Genomic DNA, 15,041 nt, shown 5'->3' with positions numbered 1-15,041 from the left:
TTATCAGTAATAGTGGCAAGAATTTTTTTTCATGATATGGTAAGCCCCTTTAAAGGGACTGTGTTGACTGAATAAAACTTATTATTTAAATCAGATTTTTGTGTTCCATGTATTGTTAAAAAAATTTGGTCAAGTTTTTTTTTTCTTCTTAACGACCTTTATACAATTTGTTTTTAAATAATCATGCAATTTTCGCACTGGCCACTGGGTGTTTTTACACTTATACTCACGGGGAGAGTTTTCAGCTATTTCCTTATTATCAGAGGCAGGGTTACAGTGACAGTTAACACCTCTATACACAGCTGATAATACAGGATCCATCAATCCCAATAGGTGATGTCACAGCTCCCCCTCTGTGATGGGAGCACTGTTCCTGGTCACTTGGCAGTAGACAGCAGGTTTTCAGGAGCTTAACCACTTCGCGCCAGAGCATGTTTTCACCTTTGTGACCGGGCCAATTTTTTCAATTCTGACCACTGTCACTTTATGAAGTAATTACTCTGGAACGCTTCAACGGATTGCCCTGATCTGAGAATGTTTTTTCATGACATATTGTACTTCATGATAGTGGTAAAATTTCTTTGATATCACTTGCATTTATTTGTGAAAAAATCAGAAATTTTGCAAAAATTTTGAAAATTTTGCAATTTTCATACTTTGAATTTTCATGCCCTTAATTCAGAGAGATATGTCACACAAAATAGTTAATAAATAACATTTCCCACATGTCTACTTTACATCAGCACAATTTTGGAACCAAAATTTTTTTTTGTTAGGGAGCTATAAGGGTTAAAAGTTGACCAGCGATTTCTCATTTTTCCAACAAAATTTACAAAAACATTTTTTTAAGGACCACATCTTATTTGAAGTGACTTTGAGGGGCCTTTATGACAGAAAATACCCAAAAATGACACCAAAAATCTAAAAACTGCACCCCTCAACGTGCTCAAAACGACATTCAATAAGTTTATTAACCCTTCAGGTGTTTCACAGGAATTTTTGGAATGTGGAAGAAAATAATGAACATTTAACTTTTTTTCACAAAAATGTTACTTTAGACCCAATTTTTTTATTTTCACAAGGGTAACAGGAAAAAATGGAATACACAATTTGTTGTGCAATTTCTCATGAGTATGCTGATACCCCATATGTGGGGGAAAACCACTGCTTTGGTGTACGGCAGGGTTCGGAAGAGAAAGGAGCGCTATGTTGGCTGGGATAGGCAGCAGACACCATGTCACATTTGAAGGGTAGCTGATGTGCCGAAACAGCAGAAACCCCCACAAGTGACCCCATTTTGTAAACTACACCTCTCAAGGAATTCATCTAGGGAAGTAGTGAGTATTTTTTAATTTTTAAATTTATACCATTGGGCAGTGAAGAAAACATAATTATATTTTTACCACAAAAAAATGTTTTACCCTCAGATTTTACATTTTCACACAGGGCAATGGGTAAAAATGGTGCCGAAATGTGTCACACAATTTCTTCTAAAAGTGGCAATACCCCATATGTAGCTGTATCGTACCGCTCAGCCATACGGCGAGATCTGGGGGGGACGGAGTGCTATTTGACAATTGGAGAACAAATTATTGTAGAATAGGCATTAGGATTTGGGAGCACAAAATTTTCTGAATTTCTTTTTGGGGGCAAGGGCCATTTCGCTTTTCCAGAGCCTTTCTGCTACCAGTAACTTGGAAGTCCCTTATATTTTTAACAGATGACGGACCTGAGTTGGGACTAGCTTTTTTTGAGGACTGAGTCGAAGCTTTTATTGGGAACATTTTACGTAACATTTATCCGGCGCTCGAGGCTGAGCACTTACATCGGGGTTTCCATCTAAATTTCCAAGTGATGTAATTCAGATGAAACCCCTGTGGGATCCATTCACTGTAATGAGGCAGCAGAGTTACTCTGAACTCCGTCTGGCCTCTGTTTAGTGGTGTCCTTTTTTCAGAAGTGCACAAAACTGTGGCCAACCGCACTTTTATGCACGCCTAAAAAAACTGACACCGTGGGCTCACAGGCCAGATGGCATCCACAGTGGCCTATATCTGCCTCATTACAGGGAATCTTCCGTCATGGGTTCCATCTGAATCACGTATTTCAGAGATTTACTCGGAAACTCTGGTGTAAGCGCTCAGTGCAGAGCGCAGGAATCTTCCGTCATGGGTTCCGTCTGAATCACATATTTCAGAGATTTACACGGAAACTCTGGTGTAAGCGCTCAGCGCAGAGCGCAGGATAAATGTGAGCAGAGCCTTACTGCGATCTTTGGGAGACATAATAAACAAATCAGTAATAGGTGAAGAATTGGTTTTATTTATTTTTTACGCCGTTGCGGTATAAGTGATGAGATTACTTTATTCTTTGGGTCGGTGCAATTACAGAGATACCAGATTTATATCAGAATCATAGAATCATAGAATCATAGAATGGTAGAGTTGGAAGGGACCTCCTGGGTCATCTGGTCCAACCCCCTGCTCAAAGCAGGATTCACTAGATCATCTCAGACAGATGTCTGTCCAGCCTCTGTTTGAAGACGTCCATTGAAGGGGAACTCACCACCTCTCGTGGCAGCCTGTTCCACTCATTAATCACCCTAACTGTCAAAAAGTTTTTTCTAATATCTAATCTGTGTCTCCTCCCATTTAGTTTCATCCCATTGCTTCTAGTCTTTCCTTGTGCAAATGAGAATAAAGATGATACTTCTACAATGTGACAGCCCTTGACATATTTGTAGACAGCTATTAAGTCTCCTCTCAGTCTTCTTTTTTGCAAGCTAAACATTCCCAAATCCTGCAACCGTTCCTCATAGGACATGGTTTGCAGACCAGTCACCATTCTGGTCGCTCTTCTCTGAACTTGCTCCAGTTTGTCTATGTCTTTTTTAAAATGTGGTGCCCAAAACTGTACACAGTATTCCAGATGAGGTCTGACCAAAGAGGAGTAAAGACCGATAATGACTTCACGTGATCTAGACTGTATGCTTCTGTTAATACATCCCAGAATTGTATTTGCCTTTTTTGCTGCTGCATCACACTGTTGACTCATGTTCAGTCTATGATCTATTAGTATACCTAAGTCTTTTTCACATGTACTGTTGCTTAGCTCTATTCCTCCCATTCTGTATATGCTTTTTTCATTTTTATTGCCCAGATGTAGTACTTTGCATTTTTCCCTGTTAAAAACCATTCTGTTGGTTGCTGCCCACTGCTCCAGTTTATTTAGGTCTTTTTGAATCCTCTCTCTCTCTTCTCTAGTATTAGCTATCCCTCCTAGCTTTGTGTCATCAGCAAATTTAATCAGTTTACCCTCAATTCCTTCATCTAAATCATTGATAAAGATGTTGAACAATACAGGTCCCAGGACGGAGCCCTGTGGTACCCCACTTGAGACATTCATCCAGCTGGATGTGAAGCCATTTACAACCACCCTTTGAGTCCGATCACTAAGCCAGTTATGAATCCACCTAACAGTTGCCTGGTCCATTGCATACTTGGTCATTTTTTCAATAAGGATGGTGTGAGATACTTTGTCAAATGCTTTGCTGAAGTCAAGATATACTATATCTACAGCATTTCCCTGATCCACCCAGTCAGTGATTCTGTCATAGAAGGAAATTAAGTTAGTCTGACATGACTTGTTAGTTACAAACCCATGCTGACTCTGGTTAATCACTTCATTCTTATCCAGGTACTTACATACATGTTGTTTAATAATTTGTTCAAAGATCTTTCCTGGTATAGAAGTCAGACTCACCGGCCTATAGTTCCCTGGGTCCACCTTCTTCCCCTTTTTGAAGATAGGAACAACATTTGCTCTTCTCCAGTCTTCTGGGACTTCTCCTGTTCTCCAAGAATTTTCAAAGATTATGGAGAGTGGTTCTAAAATTTCTTCTACGATCTCCTTCAGTACTCTGGGGTGTAATTCATCTGGACCTGGAGACTTGAACTCATTTATGTTAGCTAAATATTCCCTCACAATCTTTCTGTTTACAGATAACTTGGATTCCTCTATTCCTTTAAAAGGACAGTGAAGATCAGTTGATGTTACATTTTCTTTCTGAGAGAAAACAGATGCAAAATAGGAATTAAAAAGTTCGGCCTTCTCAACATCCTCTCTTACCATTTCTCCATTTTCATCCTGTAAAAATCCTATAACATCTTTGACTTTTCTTTTACTTTTGACATACCCCCAAAATCCTTTTTTATTGCTTTTGACATCTCTTGCAAGCCTTAATTCATTGTCAGCTTTAGCTAACCTGATACGTGCCCTGCAGGATCTGCAGACTGCATTATAATCTTCTTTAGATATGCCTCCCTCTTTCCATTTAATAAACATTTCTTTCTTTCTTTTTAGCATGTGTTTAAGTTCTGTGTTCATCCATCCTGGTTTCCTTAAATGCTTCCCATTCTTCCTGCTTTTTGGGATTGTTAACGATTGTTAACAATCCCAAAAATCGTTTTTATGACTGACAGCTGTCACACACTAAAAGACGCTTTTTTTGCAAAATCTAGTTTTTGCATCGCCATATTTTAAGAGCTATAATTTTTCCATACTTCGGCCAACAGACTCATGTGACAGCTTGTTTTTTGCGGGACGAGTTGACATTTTTATTGGTACCATTTTTGGGTACGTGACATTTTTTTATCGCCTTCTATTCCGTTTTTTGGGAGGTAAAATTAACAAAAGCAAAACAATTCAGGAATTGTTTTTTGAGGTTTTTTTTTATGCCATTCTGCGTGTGGTAAAAGTGATAAGGCAGCGTTATTCTTCGGGTCAGTACGTTTACAGCGATACTACACTTACTGTATATTTTTCTTATGTTTTGGCGCTTTTACACAATAAAACAATTTTATAGAAAAAATATTTTTTTGCATCGCTTTATTCTGAGAGCTATAACTTTTTTATTTTTAGGCTCATGGAGCTGTATGGCATCTTTTTTTCTGCGGAACAAGATGAAGTTTTCAGCGGTACCATTTTTATTTCCATTTTGCTTTTTGATCGCATTTTTTTCCACTTTTTGTTTGGCAATATGATGAAAAAGCATAGTTTTTTGCTCCGTTTTTTATTTTTTTTTATTACAGTGTGCACAGAAGGAGTTAATTAGTGTGACAGTTTTATAGATCGGGTTGTTACGGATGTGGCGATACCAAATATGTGTACTTTTTTTGTTTTTGCATAAATATACGGATTTATTGGTTTAATATTTTATTTATTTATTTTGTGATTTTTCTTTTTAACAGTTTGAAAACATTTTTTAGAGTTTTTTTTACATTTTTACTTAGTCCTGTATGGGACATTAATTTTTATTTTTCTAATCACTGTTCTCATGCAATGCAATAGACATGTATTGCATTGCATGAGAACTTTGCTGACAGTTTCACAGTCAGTGTCTCCTGCTAGACTTCATCTGCAGGCTGAGTCTAGCAGGACACCATACATGGCAGATCCGGAGGCGGTCATGTGACCTCCGGCTGCCATGACAACGGCAGGTCCTGTCAGACATCAGGGGGCCGTCGGAGAGGTAAGTGGACGACCCCCTCTCCTCTCATTATCTTCTAAATGCCGCGATCACTAGAGATCGCGGCATATAGAAGATAGCAAAGGGTTAACATCATTGGGACCTGATCCAATCAGGTCCCGATGATGTCCCCTGTCAGAGCTGTCGCTCTGCACCGCACCCGCAGCGCTTGCAGGACCCTGGGGTCCTGAGGGCTGCGGGACCACCGGCCGTTCATAAACGTCGGCACTGCACAGAGCCCAGGCAGCGCCGACGTTTATGTACAGTGGACGGTCGGGAAGCAGTTAAAGAGGTTGTCCACTACTGGGACAACCCCTTCTTGATCTAAATGTTTGGCCCCCGATAAAATAAAGCCTATACTCATCTTCCGTGCTGGCGCCGTTGCAGCGGTGTCGGCACTTGCGGTCCTGGGGCTCTCGTGCGGTTGTTCTGACACGTGACCTTGGGGCCCAATCAGCGCTGTCGTCACGGTCTCCGCCTTCGGACGTTTTGAACATGAAGAGGAAGTTCTTGCTGCAGCTGATCTCTGACTTCCTCTTCATGTTCAAAACGTCCGAAGGTGGGGACAGTGACGCCGGCGCTGATTGGGCACCGGGGTCACAGGTCATAATAATCGCACGAGAGCCCTAGGACTGCAAGTGCCGACACCGCTGGAACAGCACCGGCACAGTAGGTGAGTATAGGCTTTTTAATTTTATCGGCCCCAAACATTTAGATCAAGAAGAGGTCGTCCTAGTAGTGGACAATCCCTTTAAGTAGCTGGCAACCCGACAGGCCACACAGAAGGAACAAACACTGAAAAGTTAAAGGTGTATTCTCATCTCATAGACCCTATTCCAATATGTAGTAGGTGTAATAATAATATTTGCAAATATTTCCAATTAGAAATGAATAGTTCTTCTGATTCGCCATGTCACTTACCCCATGTCCAGGGCATTGTAGTAGCTTAGGTATCTGTGGCGCCCCGGAGGGTCCGGTCGCCACAAGGGGGGATACTGCAGCCTGTCAGCAGGTGTAGTGTCTCCTCAACCAGGTAAGGAAGGTGCACTGGTCAGGACCCTGAATCTACATTCAACACTACACACTCCTGACCTATGGGAGGCAATTATGCACCATAGTGCTGCCTCAGCAGGATCACAAGTGAGGGGAGCCAAAAGTTAGGGGAACCATGTAGTGGGTGAAGGGTAGAACACAGTTTTAGTTTACACACATAATCTGATATGTAATAGCCAGCCATCTTGAGCACAAGGTTCTTGGTTCCGTTCTTGATTCTGAGTGCTTTGAGTGTGATCTTCACAGCTGGCAGCGGCCTTGTGTAGGAGCCTGCAGTGTGCTGAAGATGCACGGTCCTCGTGCTCTGACCTTGACACGAGGAGCGGGTATGAGTTAACAGTGTCTCTACCCCTGTCAAGTTCCCTTGCTTAAGAAGCTATATTGACAGCTCCACAAGCAAAAGGATCCCAGAGAGCACGGACGGAGCGGTGTACGCCTCCTGTACTCTCCATTCTGGCCTGGCCAGAGGGACTCCTGCTGCAAGAGGGGTACCGGCCCCCGATATCTGACTTTGTCACTTCACGTCTCTGTCAGAGAAGCCCGGTAGGCTACAGTGGATCCCGTTGGGTGACGGGCGGAACGGAATTGCCGCCTTACCCTATATCTGTGCATAGTCCAGAGGGAGACCCAGCCTTTTCACGTACACGGACAGGAGAGGTCGAAAGGGACAGTTTAGGAACACTCAGAGGGTCCTGATCAAAGTGCCTGAATATCCTGGGTGCGCTGAGCCCTCGTCTCTGGTGGCCGCAGAGCGCCGCGAGGAGCAGGGAGAAGCCTTGCCGCTGCTTACCAAAATCGTGAGTAAAGATGCGGAAGACTATCCCTAAGGCCTCCGGACTCTTATTATTACACCGCACCGCACAGCACCAGAACTTCCTCACTACTACTCCCTCCATCCGCACCTCTGCCCTGAGGCCCAGCTCCGCCTGTGGGGAGTTATACCATCGCCTTCTGCCACAACATCCAGCCTCAGAGGACTGCTAGCAGCGCTGGTGGCGCATCACCGGACACCACAGGTGGCATAGTTGATAAATACCACTCAACCCTGATAGCCCATTACTTTTAATGTGACGGCCCTGGGCACAGAACGGGTCCAGGCCACGACTGCCTCCCCAACATCTGACCCGGCTCCGAGTACCCCCATTTCCCAGGGAGGGCTGTGAGCGTCACATATCCATGGTTAGAACCATTCATATAGTGACAGTTAGTTGTTAATGGCCGTAACCATGGATAGATAAGCTACTGCATTGACCTGCACATGGGATAAGTAACATAGCGAATCAAAAGAACCATACCACATTTCTAATTGGAGTTATTTGCTTTTATTAATTATTATTATTATTATTATTATTATTACTAGTATGGACAGAACTATAAGTACCAGTACACACGGAGCTAGAGTTGTCACCTCCCGTCATCCACAACAAGAATGTGGTGCCGCCTGGTGACAGGAGGGCAGGTACCAACACAGATGTCACATCCTCCCTTTACAATGAGCTTTGCAAACGCTCATTTAATGCTTCAATACAAAAGATAGAATCTGTCTGTTCATTGCTGCTCATGTACATGTGCTATTTCCTGAAACAACAGGAAGTTAGAGTCTAAAATAACTCCAGTGGTCAGTGAGAAAATTGCAAGATTTCTAATTTTTATTTATAATAAAGATTGTAATATGGGCGAGAAAAAAAAACATTGCGAACATCTTTAAAAAAAATTACATGTAACCCAAAAAACCTGATTTAAACAATAATTTCCTGATGACACAGTCCCTTCAAACAGGTCGATAATCGCCAAAGTGATTGTTCATACAGATGAAGCTAAAAAAAGTCTTTACCATTAGTGTGCCTTTGTGTGTTAAACAATGGACTATGATTGGAGAGAGGTGATGACTGTTATTATCTGCGCTCCGTGTTATCTCTCATATCAGCCTCCGATACCCTATGTATACTTTCCTAGTGCTGCTCTGTTAGTCAGTATTCATTCTTGTAATCAATATATCTTTTATATCACTCTTAATAAAGTTTCAGCCTGATGTTGTACAGAGTCTAAAGGCCCCGTCACACTAAGCGATATCGCTAGCGAGATCGCTGCTGTGTCACGGTTTTGGTGACTCACCAGCGACCTCACCAGTGATGTCGCTATGTGTGACACTTTGCAACGATCAGGCCCCTGCTGTGAGGTCGCTGATCGTTGCAAAGTGTCCTGGACCATTTTTTGGTCGTTGGCCTCCCGCTGGCCAGCACACATCGCTGTGTGTGACCAGCGGGACCAACGATCTGGCTGGTAACCATGGTAAACATCGGGTTACTAGGGGCACGCGCGCACTTAGTAACCCGCTGTTTACCATAGATACCACTCTGCTACGGTGAGCGGAGGCTCCAGCTCACGGTAGCAGAGTGGTATCCATGGTAAACAGCGGGTTACTAGGGGCACACGCGCACTTAGTAACCCGATGTTTACCATAGTTACCAGCCTGCTCCTGCTTGCAGCAGGCTGGTAACGGGAGCAGGACATCGTGGAACGATTCTTTCCACGATATCGTTGCTCCCCTGATCGCTGGTGAGCCTGCCTGTTTGACAGCTCACCAGCGATGTATTAGCGATGCAGCAACGATCCCTGACAGGTCGTATCGTTGTCGGGATCGCTGCTGCATCGCTTAGTGTGACGGGGCCTTAAGTAATTTAGCAGAGATCAAAGAGTGGTCATATGGTTATAGCAAGACGTTAAGGCTTTAATCATGAGCTGCCGTAGGGAGCCCTCTAGCAAAAGAAAAGTGGAGGGGTCTAATACACCGCAGCTACAAGAGAAAGTAATTACTGTGCAATGTCATGGACCTCAACATGATGAGACTCATATTTCAAATCATCATACCTGCTTTAATTCTTAAAGGGTTGTGGGGCTTTTTCTGGACATGTCACTGGGACTCAAGAGGATAAAACATCAATACCATTAGAAAAACTGCAGCACAAAGATTCTGTAGATTGGCTTTATTACTGGGGGACAGCAGATCTCCAAACTCCAGAAAAATTGTCCTGGTGGGCGGTATTAGGGAATTCTCAGGGCCAGCTTAAAATGGAGACTTAAAGGGGTAAAAAAATTTTTTTACATAAATTCATGACCAGAGAATCTTATTTCTCATAGTCTGGGAGTCCTTCATGTGTTTTGGGGCAAACTCTATGCGGGTTTTCATATGTCTTGAACTGAAGAGAGGCTTCCATCAGGCCACTCTGCCATAAAGGCCCGACTGGTGGAGGGCAGCAGTGATAGTTGACTTTGTGGAACTTTCTCCCATCTCCTTACTGCATCTCTGGAGCTCAGCCACAGTGATCTTGGGGTTCTTCTTTACCTCTCTCACCAAGGCTCTTCTCCCACGATTGCTCAGTTTGGCTGGATGGCCAGGTCTAGGAAGACTTCTCGTGGTCCCAAACTTCTTCCATGTAAGGATTATGGAGGTCACTGTGCTCTTAGGAACCTTGAGTAATGCAGAAATTCTTTTGTAACCTTGGCCAGATCTGTGCCTTGTCACAATTCTGTCTCTGAGCTCCTTGGGCAGCTCCTTTGAGCTCATGATTCTCATTTGGTCTGACATGCACTGTGAGGTCTTATATAGACAGGTGTGTGCCTTTCCAAATCAAGTCCTATCAGTTTAATTAAACACAGCTGGTCTCCAATGAAGGAGTAGAACCATCTCAAGGAGGATCACAAGGAAATGGACAGCATGTGACTCAAATATGAGTGTCTGAGCAAAGGGTCTGAATACTTATGACCATGTGATATTTCAGTTTTTCTTTTTTAATAAATTTGCAAAAATGTCTACATTTCTGTTTTTTTCAGTCAAGATGGGGAGCAGAGTGTACTTTAATGAGCAAAAAAATGAACTTTTTAGAATTTACCAAATGGCTGCAATGAAGCAAAGAGTGAAACATTTAAAGGGGTCTGAATCCTTTCGTACCCATTGTATATCACTCACTCTCAAAAACTGTTCAAATCTGTCTTCAGTGAGGGATCAAATTACACCTTTTGCCTATAAATCCATGGATAGGGAAGGTGGCTAGAAGCTGGAGGGAAACAAAAGCAAAAAAGGCTCAAGAAGGAACTGCTTGAGGCTTTGAGTATAGGGGGGGAAACTATATACGTCACAAAATGGCCAGAAATAGTATTATTCCTCATTTGTGCACACAGCTTATTCTGAAGTCACCTGAAAGTTACACTTTAAACTGCCTGGTAGCTCTGTGCAGTTGCTCCACTTTTCCCAGTGCCTTTTTTATTATAATCGCCTCTGCGTTCTTCAGATGGGTTCAGCTGCTTTACTGTTTTTCTACCAGTAGGTGGCGTCCAGATAAAACCATAGCATAAAATAAATAACACTTCGAACAGAGTAATTTGATCATTTGTTCATTAGTATTTACTTGTATTGATAGAGCTTAGTACACATTTCACACATATAGATTATATATTTACAGTTTGATGTACAGTACAGACCAAAAGTTTGGACACACCTTCTCATTTAAAGATTTTTCTGTATTTTCAGGACTATGAAAATTGTACATTCACACTGAAGGCATCAAAACTATGAATTAATACATGTGGAATTATATACTTAACAAAAAAGTGTGAAACAACTGAAAATATGTCTTATATTCTAGGTTCTTCAAAGTAGCCACCTTTTGCTTTGATGACTGCTTTGCACACTCTTGGCATTCTCTTGATGAGCTTCCAGAGGTAGTCACCGGAAATGGTCTTCACTTCACAGGTGTGCCCTGTCAGGTTTAATTAGTGGGATTTCTTGCATTATAAATGGGGTTGGGACCATCAGTTATATTGTGCAGAAGTCTGGTGGATACACAGCTAATAGTGCTACTGAATAGACTGTTAGAATTTGTATTATGGCAAGAAAAAAGCAGCTAAGTAAAGAAAAACGAGTGGCCATCATTACTTTAAGAAATGAAGGTCAGTCAGTCTGAAAAATTGGGAAACTTTGAAAGTGTCCCCAAGTGCAGTTGCAAAATCCATCAAGCGCTACAAAGAAACTGGCTCACATGAGGACCGCCCCAGGAAAGGAAGACCAAGAGTCACCTCTGCTTCTGAGGATAAGTTTATCCGAGTCACCAGCCTCAGAAATCGCAGGTTAACAGCAGCTCAGATTAGAGACCGGGTCAATGCCACACAGAGTTCTAGCAGCAGACACATCTCTACAACAACTGTTAAGAGGAGACTTTGTGCAGCAGGCCTTCATGGTAAAATAGCTGCTAGGAAACCACTGCTAAGGACAGGCAACAAGCAGAAGAGACTTGTTTGGGCTAAAGAACACAAGGAATGGACATTAGACCAGTGGAAATCTGTGCTTTGGTCTGATGAGTCCAAATTCGAGATCTTTGGTTCCAACCACCGTGTCTTTGTGAGACGCAGAAAAGGTGAACGGATGGACTCTACATGCCTGGTTCCCACCGTGAAGCATGGAGGAGGAGGTGTGATGGTGTGGGGGTGCTTTGCTGGTGACACTGTTGGGGATTTATTCAAAATTGAAGGCATACTGAACCAGCAAGGCTACCACAGCATCTTGCAGCGGCATGCTATTCCATCCGGTTTGCGTTTAGTTGGGCCATCATTTTTTTTTCAAAAGGACAATGACCTCAAACACACCTCCAGGCTGTGTAAGGGCTATTTGAACAAGAAGGAGAGTGATGGGGTGCTACGCCAGATGACCTTGCCTCCACAGTCACCAGACCTGAACCATATCGAGATGGTTTGGGGTGAGCTGGACCGCAGAGTGAAGGCAAAAGGGCCAACAAGTGCTAAGCATCTCTGGGAACTCCTTCAAGATCATTGGAAGACCATTTCCGATGATTACCTCTTGAAGCTCATCAAGAGAATGCCAAGAGTGTGCAAAGCAGTTATCAAAACAAAAGGTGGCTACTTTGAAGAACCTAGAATATAAGACATATTTTCAGTTGTTTCACACTTTTTTGTTAAGTATATAATTCCACATGTGTTAATTCATAGTTTTGATGCCTTCAGTGTGAATGTACAATTTTCATAGTCATGAAAATACAGAAAAATCTTTAAATGAGAAGGTGTGTCCAAACTTTTGGTCTGTACTGTAGGTAAAAACAGGCTTATTACAAAGCAGATAAAACATAAACGTTGTGCCTCTTTTTTACATGCTGTATAACATTTATAATTACATCATTAGTTATGTGTAATCAAAAATATTTTATGCCCTAATCTCAAGGTATGAGTGATTGCCCCCTAGTGGTTATACTTCTTATAACTGCACAATTACTTTATTTTATTTGTATATATATATCGCCAGCGTAGTCCCACACACTATATAGATTGTCTGCGCTCATATTGTTCCATGTTCCCAATCCAAATTCCAAATTAAAGAGGATCTGTCATCTCTCCTAAATTGTCTGTCTTAGTAAATACTTGCATTCTCTATAATGTAACGAGTGTGAAGTGTTTGTTCTCCTAATACTGCGTTGTGCTGATCCGCTGTAACTCATCCTGGTAGTTTATGAATGAATTGATAACTGGATGGTTCCATTTGGGGGGCGTGTCATCACCTACTCTAATACTGTCCAATCAGTGCTGACTATGTCAGATTGTGTACGGACACACCCCAAACTGTTAACACTCCTACACTTCTTGGAGGAATAACAGAGGAACAAATCAATGCAGTGTTAGGCTATGTTCAGGCATCATGGTTTTTTGTGAGCCACAAATCTGCTGCAAAACCTGATCTTCAAGGGCATTTTCTTCAGGATTTTTCTTGCAGTTTTTGTTCTTTTTTTATGCGTTTTTGGTGCGTTTTTTCAGCGTTTTTTTTTTTTCACTCTCCTTCTGTCTCTTTTTATGCATGTACATAAAGTTCTGTGGAAAAAAAGAACCCCATTGTATTTTGGCCTCAAAAACGCTGAAAAAACTCTGATACAAATTTTGATACATTTTTTTCACCACCCATTACTTTCTATGGGTGAAAATCCTGTACAAAAAAAAAAAACATGATGTGTGAACAGAGAATTCTGGTTTCTCATAGACTTTGCTGGTACTGCAAAACGCATCTGGAAATTTGGATAAAATCTGCATAAAAAAACCGCTGAAAAAACATGATGTGTGAACATAGCCTTAAGAGAAAAGATGTTCCAGAATTGTTATTTTGAAAGTAAACATTTTATTAAAAAACGTAAAAAAAAAAAAGTAATGCCAGGATACATCTTCTTTCTCTGTCCCTGCACATTATTGTGTTGGAGAAGTGATGGCAAATGTTACAATGATAATCACTTTTTAACTCCTTTTGTGGCTCACAGAGAAGGTTCGCATTTGCAGCAAAGAATCTGGGCTGCCTGTATTATTTATGCTGCGTGCACAAATATAATTTTCTATACTTACAATAGGTAGAGGGATGTAAAATAAATTGGTTCTCAACTTTAGTAATCACCTTTTGTTCTCAGCTTCTTTATTTGATTATTTAAAGGCCTCCGGTATAATTTGATGTGCATGTAACGCTTTAATTCTGTGTTTCAGGATACTAAACACCACTCTGTTTGAAAGCTGGGAAATTGTAGGTCCTTACCCCTCCTGGTGGGTGTTTAATCTCCTGCTGCTCCTGCTTCAATCTCTGCATCTATTCTGGTCTTACCTAATAGTCAAGATTGCTTGTAAAGCCATCTCTAAAGGCAAGGTGAGAATTATGTTTCACATTTCTGTTCCTCCAGCCCTGCGTCCATGGTATCCTGCTGCTATTTCATTTCTTGCACTTAGATTTGAGAATTCTTTTAGGTGAAAAAAAGTAAAATGCGGCTGTGGCCAAAATAAATTAGTATTATTGGATTTATGATTTGTTTTTTTTTTGGGGGGGGTGATAGTAGGTAGTTATTTCCTAATCAATGTATTTTCCCATTTATTTTCTACCAGTGAATGGATTAGATGGATGAATGCTAATTGGATAGTTGCAGTAATGGCTGGCAGTGAACTGTTTGGCAAAACATTGAGTATCCACAGACATTATTAGGGATCTATAAACCCATTTCTAGAATTAATGCAATGCTTGGTTACCAGTGTGTGGTTGGTACTGCAGTTATTTTACTTTCTGATCAACACTGCAATTAAGTTTTATCAAAGGGATTTACCGGGACAATAAGAAAAAACGTTGGCCTGAAGATTGGCATAATTCATAGAAAGATTCACACCATGCAGTAATTGAATTTGTAATGTTCTTTTTCCTTCATTTCAATGCCATATATCGAGTAAAAAAAATGGCAATAAATATAGAATAGAGTTTCAAAATATTCACCCGCGCTTTGATTGTTTGCCCAAATTTCAAGTTCATAGACGTCATTTAGAGTTGGAATATGTAATAACTTGCTATTGTGGGGGTCCAATCTTTGGGACTCGCACTGGTCCTGAGAACAGGGCTCTAAAGAGAATCTGTCTGAGTGAACAATGGTAGGGTATGGCC

The 15,041-nt window shown here is 41.6% G+C and overlaps 1 protein-coding gene across 2 annotated transcripts in view; it reads left to right on the top strand.

The window, feature by feature from the left end:
* Window positions 1-15,041, top strand: part of CERS6 (ceramide synthase 6) — a 441,738-nt gene that overhangs the window by 398,825 nt on the left and 27,872 nt on the right. For both annotated transcript variants that reach the window (XM_073647006.1, XM_073647005.1), the window contains exon 9: window positions 14,108-14,264. In XM_073647006.1, coding sequence (XP_073503107.1) covers window positions 14,108-14,264 — 157 coding nt within the window. The remainder of the gene's footprint in view (window positions 1-14,107; window positions 14,265-15,041) is intronic.

Source organism: Phyllobates terribilis, unplaced genomic scaffold (genome assembly GCF_046119375.1).
Source record: "Phyllobates terribilis strain yellow unplaced genomic scaffold, ASM4611937v1 Scaffold_9__5_contigs__length_417890890, whole genome shotgun sequence".
Classification (NCBI taxonomy): Eukaryota; Metazoa; Chordata; class Amphibia; order Anura; family Dendrobatidae; genus Phyllobates; species Phyllobates terribilis.
Note: the sequence above shows the minus strand (reverse complement) of the source record. Positions and strands in the feature narration are given on the sequence as shown.